This window comes from Ixodes scapularis, unplaced genomic scaffold (assembly GCF_016920785.2).
Source record: "Ixodes scapularis isolate PalLabHiFi unplaced genomic scaffold, ASM1692078v2 PGA_scaffold12__126_contigs__length_90152505, whole genome shotgun sequence".
Taxonomy (NCBI): Eukaryota; Metazoa; Arthropoda; class Arachnida; order Ixodida; family Ixodidae; genus Ixodes; species Ixodes scapularis.
Genome location: NW_024609838.1, coordinates 38,301,250 through 38,313,537, shown reverse-complemented (window position 1 = coordinate 38,313,537; position 12,288 = coordinate 38,301,250). Strand labels below are relative to the sequence as shown.

The 12,288-nt window shown below is 43.9% G+C and overlaps 2 protein-coding genes across 2 annotated transcripts in view; both read right to left on the bottom strand.

Annotated features, from left to right (window-relative positions):
• Positions 1 to 4,431, bottom strand: part of LOC8032282 (beta-galactosidase 8-like) — a 36,542-nt gene extending 32,111 nt beyond the window's left edge. Inside the window, exon 1 of the mRNA XM_040210982.1 lies at positions 4,357 to 4,431. The gene's annotated coding sequence lies outside the window, so the exon portion shown is untranslated. The remainder of the gene's footprint in view (positions 1 to 4,356) is intronic.
• LOC8032281 (beta-galactosidase-like) lies at positions 4,197 to 8,861 on the bottom strand. Its single transcript, XM_040210983.2, has 2 exons — positions 7,351 to 8,861; positions 4,197 to 4,649 (listed from the first exon to the last, which is right to left on the bottom strand). Exons 1-2 carry the CDS (start codon positions 8,809 to 8,811, stop codon positions 4,209 to 4,211), a joined length of 1,902 nt encoding a protein of 633 aa, XP_040066917.1. The 5' UTR covers positions 8,812 to 8,861; the 3' UTR covers positions 4,197 to 4,208.
• Between the last annotated feature and the right edge of the window lie 3,427 nt (positions 8,862 to 12,288).

The window sequence follows — 12,288 nt, the reverse complement described above, 5'->3', positions numbered from 1 at the left end:
ACAGTCTTCTAAGTAGTTTAGTACGTTTCAATTACATTTTTGTTTTGGTAATAAGTAGGTCCCTTAAATTATAGTTCCCGAGTAACCTCTAGTCAATTTACAAATTAATCTTGAATTTTGGTTGTATATTTGCTTATCAACAAATGCTCCTGCACAAAAAGAGATAAAATGTTGGAAGATCAGTTCTTATTTGCGAAGAAAAAGAAGCGTGTGGCGTAGGCAAGGGGTGGGGGAAGGGAAAGGGGAGAGGGGCTTCGAGGGTCCAAAACCCCCTAAATATTTCACGAGCCTCCACTGCAAGAGCCCGGCTACGAGGCGTGGGGAGCGGAAAAACACGTCACAAGAGAGGCCAAGTAGTTGCGGGACTGGCACGGAAAATTGGCGTTACTTTGTGTTTTGAAGCTCAAGGAGACTTAATTGACGCGTTTAGAGAAAGGGCTTGTCCCCGCTTCTTCGCAACGTAGCAACTCTCCACTACTACAGGAAGTGTACACACTGCATCCTCACTCAAATGAGGAAACAAAATGCCGCATCCACTCTGAAGCTAATCTGATCCTCCCGCAGTTTGTGCTGTACTTGAAAAATCGCGTGCTAAAGGTCAACGCAAAGGTGACCCCCACATTGTGTTTGTTAAACTTCCTCCCAAAACTCAGAAAGTGCAGGTCTTCCAGGGTTCGAAGATCCTTCGAGGAACGTTAATAATGCCCGCGACGTTTTTACATAAAAAATGAACAAGCAGTGTTCGTAAGTATTTTAAGTACATGGTACTTAAATTACTACTTCAAGTATGTTTAGAAAACGAGTGCTTTACTTGAAGTACATTCTCTGGGCATGAACAGTCGTGCAAACACAAAATAGATCCACATGGGCGGGCGTGTCTTACTTTATTTTTCTTCTTTTTTTCTGAGGAGCGTTTGAGTGGAGCTACATAGTATCTGGATCACTATACTTGTACTTCAGTAAAGCATTTTTTTCTGATACTTTCCGAGGAAAGCACAGCTACCTACTTCAACATTCATTCTTCAAATATGAAAAAAATGGTGTATCGTCATGAAAGAACGCGCTATCTTCTTTCGAGACGTCATCTGGTCGTTTCTCTGAGAAAAGTAATGGCGGCTAAAAGACAATACAAGTAAGTGTCTTATAAGCTTATTCCGCTATATAGTTCGTCTGTGAGAATAAAACAACAACTCTGTGGCGACTTGACTTAATTCAATATTTGCGTCATTTAAGAAGAAAACTGGTGCACCTCCCTGGAGCAATGCACACCAGTTAAAGAAAAAAAAGAACTGTATAGGGGATGAAAGCACATCATGAAAGATGGTGTAAAAACGTCCGTGTACATTACCTTTAAAGTGCATTGTGTTTAAGTACTTTACTTAAAGTGCATTCCACCTGGTGTATTTACTACTTTACTTGAGGCGCATACCCTCTCGTTTACTTCGTCTTTACTTCAAGTACGTTTCAGATATACTTTACACAACACCGTAAACAAGCGAGCGTTGTCTTCAAAATCAAGCTCAGGCAGTGCTAAACCTCAGAGTAGAAAGAATACATCCGCAGTAAATCACTTATCAAAAAACAAGAAGGTGCAAAATAATGAGGCACGCAGAAGCGAAACCCGCTATGACAACATTTTTGTAAAAACACAAGCCGCTTTATATTTGTCTAGCAGAATTTCGCTAACTAATCAAAACTTCTGTACCTTCTCGTTACCATAAAAGTGTAAAAGTAATTTCAAAGCTAATTCGTTAATTCTTTACCGCATTTAGTTATTTACTCAATTACTTTCGATTTGAGTAATTTCTACTTTGCTGATATAACTTGTGAGGCCAATACTCAGTAATTTAAGTTAATTGCATTTTGAGAGTAACTTGTACATCTCTGGTTTTAAGAGAGTATGTCATAAAGCAGCCGCAGCACTGCAAAGGCAACGCCATTATCTAAAAAAAATACAAACATTCATTGAAATAGAGGAATCACCCCTCTCCGAAATTTCGAATCGTAAAGCTTCTGAAGCAGGCTAACGATTATTTTTATTTTGTTTCGATTAATTCAGAATTAAGGAAATACTTATATATTTATATAGATGTAATTCTTCACGGGAGGAAAAATGGCTACCTACTTCATCGATTTCTCTGCTAAATCCTAGAAGGCGTCGCGGCGATCCGAGACTGCACCGCGCAGTGTGGGGTATTGTGGGGCGTACGCTGATGTAGTATGTGTGAGGAGACTCGCAACATCAGCACACCGTGTGATGTTCCGAGACATGTGAGACAATCTAGCGTTCTGCACATCCCAAGTGACTTAATGCTCCGAGCTTCGCTCCACTACGGTTTTCTGGAACGCATCTCCGACTGGTGTGTTTACCGAGTCCAAAAATGTGGTGCCTTAATTTTGCCCGATGATGTCATAGAAGTGTCATACTCTCACCGGTCGCGATCCTGGCGGTGTGACAGCAGCGATGGTGGATGTCGCAGACGCCTGTTCCGCTGTAGGTCGCTCTCCAGTGTGGCAGCCAACGGAAGCTTCGGCAACCAGGAGTTGGGACGCTGGGACGACAGTGACACTGGCGTTTGCATGTGCTCTTTGCCGGAACTTCTACGACCACCCACCAGGATCGCGGCATCCGACAGCATGACACCTCGGCGTTTGTGACATCATTTGTTGCCGCTTCGGGACGAAATTTCGGTGCACGCGCGTTATAGGACGCTAAATAAATACACCAGTCCAAGACGCGGTCCAGGAACCATGCCCAACCGGAGGTTTCATGTGTCAAGGTTATATGTATAGATCGGTATATGTCGCTTGTATGTCGAGAGCTACTGTCCCTAGAAATGTAAAGGGCCGAGCATCCCTTTGCTATGTGGATGAAAGCAATGCATAGCTCTTAAACTAGGTATTGTGTAACGTATTTTTGTGCCAGTACAGTGAGTATCGAGTGACGTTATTTATAACCGAGTTAAAGCAGGTTCACACATGCTGCAGCGAAGCGCCAAATCAGCCCTGTAAGTAGCGCCGAATTTTTGCGCAGATTTAGTACGTCCTTTTCTGTTTTCACGTCTGATGTTTCTTCTTTGCAACTTGCAATACTTCGACGCATCTCGCCGCAGTGAGATCAATTTTAGGAGATCCTATGCTGGCGATCGAAAGCAGACGGAACGATCTGGTTCCGTCTGCCGTCCCAGTTAAACCACGCCTTCAAAAAAAGGCAGCATTTACGGCGGTGGGCTTCCTCGGTGCTTCCACAGTGTTCCTTTTTAATACAATCACAAATGTTAATTTGACACGAGAAGAAGTTACCGGTATCATAACTATTATGTCCATCCGTGCACGATTTCCGGTATGAATCTTAAGATGATGCCACAGGAATCACTCTACTCAGTTATGGTGGCATAAAACTCCAACGTCAGCAATGTATTCGTATTGTTCCATTAAAGTTATAGACGTTTGCAAGTACGCCTTCTGGGCGCCATCATCTTGCCGCTGGTGTGAATAGGTCGTCTGATATATTCAAGCATTGCTGAGACCGCGGGTACGCCTCGTCAATGCTTGAGTATCGGACGACATACCCACACAAGCATCAAGATGGCGGCGCCCATAGGCCACACTTCCGAAAGTCTAGAGTCGACGCTGGAAACAGCCCACGGTTATTATTTGATAATAAGCCATCTGGCTAAATGCCTTGATAAGCCCTTTGGAGAAATATTGTGGTACAAAACATTATGATGTGTTTATGTCCCAATAAAGAAATTACCTCTAGCTCGCCTCTGTAACATTTGTTTAATGTCATTCGGTCATTTTTAGTAATGTTTAGATGCCTAGTCCGTGATATCTTCTATGGACACACGGAGCAATAGTTACATCAAGGCATTTAGCTCTTAGATGTGTTTCATTAGTGCACCAGCTTGCATGTCTTCTCTTTTTTTTTTTTTCAAACGCACTTCTCTGCTTTTAATAACAAAATATCTTTGTACCTCTATCGAGTTGCTCTCATCCGGACGAAACATTAGCATATAACAAAGTATGACCACTGGGTTTATTAATTAAGTTTCACTTGATTTTTTATAAACATTGAACAGTTTGTGTGAATGGTTGAGCGTGTTGGTGTCTAAATTACGATAACAAAAGAGGGACATGTCTTCCATGTCCCTCTTTTTTAGTGTAATTGAACATGCTTTCTTTTCTTGGTGGGGGGAGGCATATATTTATCTGATTGAAGTAGGTGTTGGTCCGTCAAGATTTGGCACCTTCACGAACTTGACAGTCTTCACGCCTTCTGGCACGGCTTCCATTTCGAAGAGGGCAACAAGATTGACATTCGGGTTGGGAAGTAGAAGAGTTCCAGGAACGTACAGCGTCACCTGGGGTCCTATGGACGGCCAGTAGCGTCCCAGATTGAAGCCATTGAGGATCGCGACTCCCTTGCCGAATCCCTTTGGGTCCAGGAATGTGTCAAGAGGCTCTTGTCCCCTGGGAAGCGAGAAGTAGCCGAAGACGACGCCGGGAACTTCGAACTTGGGTTCGCCATTCAGTGTCGTAAGGAATTTCGACAATAACGAGAGCTGTTCTGGTGTTGAAAGTGGTACCCCTTCAATGGCCCAGTTGGTCAGGAGATGCCCACCAAGAGTGACGTTCGACAAAATGCCCTGAAATAAAAGAAGTCTGGGATTGTGGGGATAAAAGAACGTTACATATAACATGAATACAGCACAAAACATCTTTTCAACTGGCAACTTGAATGTTTACTGAACATTTGTAAGGCGCTTTTCTTTTTATCCCTGTAACTTACCAGCGCGGTCCAATTTGTCGAGTTCACTATCATCTTAATTGTGTAAGATTTTTATGTTTTTCATTTTGTTGCCTTTTTTATAATCTAATATTTGTAGACGGCAAGCTATTTCCAAATGATTTCTACTATTAAAAATATATTTCTAATATTACCTTCAAATGTACTTGAGTCGCTTCTGAGTCACGCCTGATCGTTACAGCAGTTAAACCTGAATCGTATCTCAGTTACTACAATGACCAAGGTGGCTCTGTCTACTTTTTTCAATACTAAGAATTTGCATGGGCACAAACGATATAACTAGGACTCCGCAAGCGAGTTGGAATACCTTTGACGTCACCTTCAACTACGGCTGTTTATTTTCTCCCTCCGAGCACTGGTCAATTGGGTCAGAGATACCATCCGTACCGAAGCCAATTGTTCCAGATGCTTACTTAATTTAGTCACCTGTAAATGACTCGGTCATGAATAATATATCAGGACAAAAATGTGACGAGTTTAACTTATCCGTTTGTCCACTTATAATTCGTCTGATTGCGCATACATTCCGTGAATTTTAAACGAGGGTATCGGCCAACACGACTTTCTCCGTTTATCTGGTTGTTTAGCCGCCGCAGAGACCCGACATGCATACTCCTGGGCCTCAAGATGAAGGCTCCCTGTCCCGCCTTTCCCGGGAAGGGACAAATGAATGCGAAGCTTTTTTAGTATTCATACCAAACTAGACTTTATCGAGCATCAGGTTAAACAGCGCGATGAAAGCCCTGCATTTTGTAGGCTTTAAGAATAGCAATATCATTCCATTCAATCGGGCTCTAGCACGTCAAGCGTATACCTATAGTTAATTCACTGATCAGCGATCGCTGATCAGTGATCGGTTTAGTTTATCAGTTTTTCTGAGGAAGCAGAGAATGGAGTCACACGGTAAGAGGCGTGCCATTGATTGGTCCGGTGAGAACATAGCTTCCACCGCCCAGCCAGCTTATCGGTGAGCGGTGATTACCTGCCCTAGATCTGAGCCTATCTGCACAGATATAACGCGATTTTTAGGACGCGCCTTATTTAAATAATTAGGTCTAATTAGCAAATATTTTAATTATTCGTATTAGGGCCAAGCTGTGAATAGAGAAGTTGAATATTGCATTGAGAAATACCCACTTAGGTTGTTTGCTGCATGATGCGCTTTGCGCACTCATTGCCATAGAAAGAGAACCGGCGAAATATAAAACAAAGATCGCGCGACAACGCGCTTCCGCCTCGCACTTGCAGCGCTCACAAACGTTCTCTGAAGAAACGAAGCACCTGCACGCTTTTTCAGACAGGGCTTTGCGGCTACAGGTGCTCGCACCCATCTTTGGGTCTTTCAACAACACGAAGCCCTCTCTCGGACAGCGCGACAGTGATAAGCTCGGCATTGTTTCTTGAAAGAACGTCCAAGAGCGCTGCAAGCGCGATGTACGGGCGCGTTTTCATGTGGTCCTGGCTCCTTTCTTATATTTTATGTGCTTATGGCTTTGTTTTCTAATTCATTCTACAATTTTCTAAACAACACCTAGGCCCTTAAACTTATAATTTAAGATGTAGCCAGTTTGTGATAATTATTTAAATAGCTTGCCGCATTAAGCGAAATTGGTGCAATTTGCTAAGACGCGTGATAACTACATGGAGTTGATTTCAATCTGGCAGAGCGCAAAATTTTTTTTTTTGTTTAATTTGGTGTAAGTTATTCGGGACGCTCTGTATAATATGGTTGTGCATGCCCCTACTTGCCCAATTCCGGATATGACCACATATGGCATTTTGTTACGGGCATTCCCCGTACCAATCTCGAAATAACACGCTCGACAAAGCAAAAACTAAAAAAAAAAAAAAAAAAAAAACTTATGAGAAAACACGTTCTTGGAGTGTGTGAGATTTTTTGTGTTTTTTTTTCTTTCCTAGGAAATTCCCTTTACAACCTCTCAACTCTCCAGTGCAATATAGAAGTCGCCTGATTGACTTGCGTAGTAGGTACAGTCCTATTGCTCAAAGCATTAGTAAGAGGTTGACAGGACATTGTCTTACGTAAAAGATTTCTTCCAGTAAATAGCTCTTCAAAAAGTGAAAGTGGGATGACTGACATCAACCTATATCAACTACATGAACAAGCACGCATTGTATATAAATAAATGTGCTTAAACAACCTCCCACAGGTGATGCAGACAATGAAAGTGCAAGGGCTTCTACTGGAAGGATCGTTAAATAAGCTTGAGTGCTCGACGCAATTATGTTTATTCATTATTTTCTCTCACCTGCGCAGGCCTGCAACCTAGAAATGCATCGGGCATTATCCCAAAGTTATAAAATCCGATTCCTCTTCCATGCTCAAACTCCGAATTACAATGCGTATAACCAAATTTTATTTTCGTTTCACGGGAGATCTTGTTAGATAAAGATGTCTTTCATAGGATCCGACGTTGTGTCTTATTAAAACAAAATTGGATGCAAGTCCCTTTCTAAATACAATACGATTCACGCCAGATATTAAAAAAAAAAACTATCACAAGGGAAAAGCAGCTTACCTTGAAATCCTTGTTGCCAGGTCCAAAATTGATACGTCCTGTGTTTTCAACGATGATTGTAAGGTTCTCTCCTTTCTGAACAACAACAGGTACGCTGGTCGCGAGCTGTTCCTTGCTGAGCACGGCCGTGGTTGCCCTTGTGTACACATAACCTCTGTCGCTGATTCCAGGAACTGCCAGAACGGATGGACTAGCGGGTTGAAAATCAATCGTCGTTGTGTACACAACATACCCGAAATCCTGACCAAGCTTTTCAAAGCTCATTGGGTAAACGGAGGTAGCATTAACAAGTGAAGCATTCTGCCTAAAAAACTCCAACATTTCTTTTAAGGAACAGCTAACCTTAAGTTCTACAGTGCCCTCATTGAGCTTAGGAGCAGGCACAGGTGGTTTTCCTGGAGGAAGCGGAAGGTACTTGGAGGTGATGTTCCTTATCATGTAGTACAGGTCTGTGGGGTCTCCGGCTTCGCTGAGGGGTGCTCCAAAATCGTAACTGGTTGGCTGTGGTGGAGGATTCCTACCGTTGCTGAATCCAAAATTAGTACCACCGTGAAACATGTAGAAATTCACGGACGCATTAAAACGAAGAATTTCTTCGAATGTCTTGAGAACTTCGCTGGCATCAGTCTTAGTGTGTGGTAAGCCCCAATGGTCCATCCATCCTGGGTAGTACTCCGTCACTATCAGAGGACCCTTTCCCTGTGCTTTCCTCACAGAGTCAAAGGCAGCTGTGACGTTCGTACCAGCTTCAAAGTCAGCGGTTACGAGCGTGTCGTTTACAGCATCACATCGGTACGCGTCGTCTTTGGGAGAGTCCGTGCGAAACAAAATGACGTCACTTCCCAGGTAAAACTGAAATATCTTGACAAGGTGTCGCATGTAATTATGATCACACACCGGGTATTGACCGTATTCATTCTCAACTTGAATCGTGATAATAGGTCCTCCATTCCTATAGAGAAAAGGTTCTACCATTGACAGAAGAACTTCAAGCCAGTTGTCCACAGCTTCCAAATATGTCCTGTCAGATGACCTGTACTTCATGTTAGGGTTTAACCTTAGAAGCCAGTAGGGGAGACCACCGTTGTCCCTTTCACCACAGATATAAGGCCCTGGCCGAAATACAACAAGCAGGCCAACGTCTTTGGCTGTTTGCAGGAAAGTCTTGAGATCGTAATTGTCTTCAAAAACGTACTTTCCCGGCTCGGGTTCGTGACCACTCCATTCAACGTACGTCTGCAGCGCGTTAAGGCCTGCCATTCGCATTTTAGTCATCCGGTCCCTCCAGTATGCCTTGGGCACTCGGAAATAGTGTAAAGATCCCGACACATACCTAAATGGCTCGCCGTCTTTTAAGAAGCGCTCGTGCTCGTAGTCAACCACGAAAGATCGTTCAGTTCCTTCCGTACTCCCTGTCGTGCAGGTGAACAGTAGTGCAACAAGTGTCCATAATCCCGTCATGCTTCCCAAGGCGCCTGTCAAGTCTGGTCTGTCTGTTGCGGGCTTCGGTTCCTCAAGTAAACCTTACGCGGAGCACTTGAGCAGATAACGTATCGTTCGTAAAGGGAAGCCGCCGATAAAGTACTCGAAGTCTCCACCTTTAGAATATCGTCTGAAAAGTGCGTCCTGAGAACGGCGTGCTTTCCTAATAATAAAGATGGCCCCGATAAATATTCTTCAAACGCTATGGTTCCCCAGCCGTTTTCATGGCATGCGCCCGTGAGCACCTGATATGAGCATCGTTTTGTTTGTTTTGCTTTTTTCGAATTTCACATAAAAACTGGTTGCAAAGCCGAAAAGGGTATTTTTATTAATGTAATAAAGCGAACAGCAACGAGGAATTTAAAACGAGGGGGACAGCAAAAGCAAACTGTTGTGTGTATGTTTATACAGCCGGAAGTTAGTCTGCCTTAGTGGGTGTCTGGTGTCTCAGCTGTAGATGAGCAATTTAGCCAGTGCGGTTAAATTGCTCATCTACAGCTGAGACACCAGACGCCCACTGACAACTGACGTTTAATACTCTCTAAACATAAGGAGGAGAAGTATGTTCGGGGTGCTATCAAAATGCGAAAAAGAAGAAAAAAGTCTTAAAAAACATACGTTTAGGCAAAGTAAATTCCATTTATACAATTCAAGGGTAAATTCCTGAGGCTAATTAGTGTTTTGTAATACATTACCAATATTGAATAAAAAAATAATCAATATAATCTTTTTGAAAACGAAAAAGGCACGAAAACACAAAAACAGAGATGCTGATAAAAATAGACTAAATTTCGCAAGAGTATGAACTAAAAGAACATAGCAGGTCGGAGTTCTTCATGGCATGAGACTGAAGTATTCGAGTTCTTTGTGGTTCATGGCAATTGATGGCGCGCTGACGCAGGCATCCTCACTGGACGAAATGATTTGTGCCTCGCACAGCTCATGAGTCCTCCTAGTCCTGAAACGTTTTAAGATTCCGGTGTTGCTACATATTGCGGATCATTTACAATCCCTCATATGTATGGCTAGGTGGCCCGCTGGCGACGACGTCAGAGATAGGTCGTGTTCTCTTAGGCGGTCATTGACACATCGTCCTGATTGTTCCACATACACTTTCCAGCAGGTGAACGGTATATCTTACACTACTCCACACTGTCACTCGACATTTTTCTTTTGATGTTTTACTTTGATGTTTTTATGTTTTTATGTTTTACACTCTGCTTGCTGTATCTTTTGTTTCTTAATCCTTGGCCACAACCGCTTCAGTTTGTCCGGTGCAGAAAGACAATCTTGACTTGATACCTAGATGCGATCTTCTTTAGCTTCTGAGATATTCGGTGGAGGTATGGTGTCACTGCTGGCCGGCGGTTCTTGTCCCTTGTGCTGTCTCGTTGTGCTCTGGAAGTGATCATGGACTCGGTGACGTCAAACAAAATGGAACTCGGGTATCCAGATGCTTTGAGACGCTGCACATGAGCATGAAAACTCCCTCCCGCTGAAACATTTTTGAAAACATTGGAGCCCTTCCACATTACGTGAGGATGGAGGACCAGCAAAGCTATTATTTTTACGATGTCTGGGACGATGCCTAGAGGACGACGGCTAGTACGACCTCGAGGACAACTTCTAGGACGTCCTCGAGGACGACGCCCAGAGGATGACGCTTAGGTCGACCTCCTTGACGACCTCAAGGACGACCTCAAGGACGACTTCTAGTACAACCTTGAGGACGACTCGAGGACGACCTCGAGGACGACTTCTAGGTCGACCTAGATAACGACGCGTAAAGGACCACTTCTGGGACGACCTGAATGACGATGTGTAGGACGATCTCGATATGGACTTCTAGAACAACCTCGACGACGACGCCTAGGATGACCTCAAGGACGACTTCTAAGACAATTTCGAGGACGATGCCTAGAGATGATCATGACATCACTATGTTATAACGCGAAGGAAGGCTGACTCACGCTGTTTGGCCCCTCTTTTTTATTTTTATCTATTCATAATTGCCATAACCAATGGTGAGCTTTTTGCCAACATCCGCAGACTCCTTTTTTTCAAGATCCTAGCGCATAACAGCTTCCCTGTAAAAACGAGTTAGAGGTGAATTCTGGCGTATTTTGAACCCGTGAATCTTAATATCGGGTTCGTGTTCCCCGAAGATGCAACTAAACTTTTTTTTTTCTTTATTGACCCGAAGATGCAACTAAACGCGAGAAAACTCAAAAGACATCGGACTAGTCATGAGGTCATACAAGAATATTTTGGCCGCCAAGCGCGTGTCGCTCGTGTGGGCAGCGTATACGATTCCAAGCTTGCCAGGTATAATCTCCCGCACCATAGCCTATGCCCGTCGTGACATCTCTTTCTGACCTCTTTGAAAATAGCAAGAGTGCGCGTGCATACCTTTAAAAAACGCTGTAGATGCGCGAGAGTGAGGACTCCGAAAACTCCTAATATAACGTCACGCCCCCGCAAGGAGAGGCTTCAGCGGCACTTTGAAAATTCATTTCTGCTGCCTCCTTGAGGTACTTCTTCGATGGTACGTGCATTGGCTATTGCCCGATCAACGATCTTAGGATGTGCCGAATCATATCGTATCAGCGCTTTTTTTTAATATTGGGGAGTATATGTCGTCGTGAAAGGAGCACCAGGTAGCCATTCACGTAACTGTAAATATGAGGTACTTATTCCGATGGTAAGTGCATTGGCTATAGCTCGATCAACAATCTTAGGGTGTGCAAGTCATACTGTAGCAGCGCCTTTTTGGATCTTGGGGAGTATACACGTTTGCAAGTACGGCTTCAGGGCGCTGCCATCTTGTTTGGCTGGGGTGCGCTTGGACGAGCCATAACCCGATTACGAAGCCTCGCTAAGGTGTCGTAATCGGATTATGGCCGCGCCTAAGAGCGCACCCCACTGAGAGAGATGGCGGCGCCCTGAGACCGGACTTGCAAACGTGTATAGGTCGGCGTGAATAAGGCACCTGGTAGTCATCCACGTACCTAAATATAAGATGTACTTCTCCGATGGTAGACGCATCGGCTATTGCCCGAACAACGACCTTAGGATGTGCCGAATCAGGTTGTAGCAGCGCTTTTTTTTGGATCTTGTGGTCTATAGGTCGTCATGAAAGGAGCGCCAGGTAGTCATCCACGTACCTAAAAATAAGTGGTACTTCTCCGATGGTACACGCATTGGTTATGGCCCGATCAACGATCTTCGGATGTGCCGATTCATATTGTAGCAGCGCTTTTTTTTTATCTTGGGGAGTATAGGTCGTCGTGCATGGAGCACGAGGTAGTCATCTACCTACTTGAAAATATGAGGTACTTCTCCGATGGTAAGTGCATTGGCTATTGCCCGATAACGATCTTAGGATGTGCCGAGTCATACTGTAGCAGCGCTTTTTTGGATCTTGGGGAGTATAGGTCGTCATGAAAGGAGCACCAG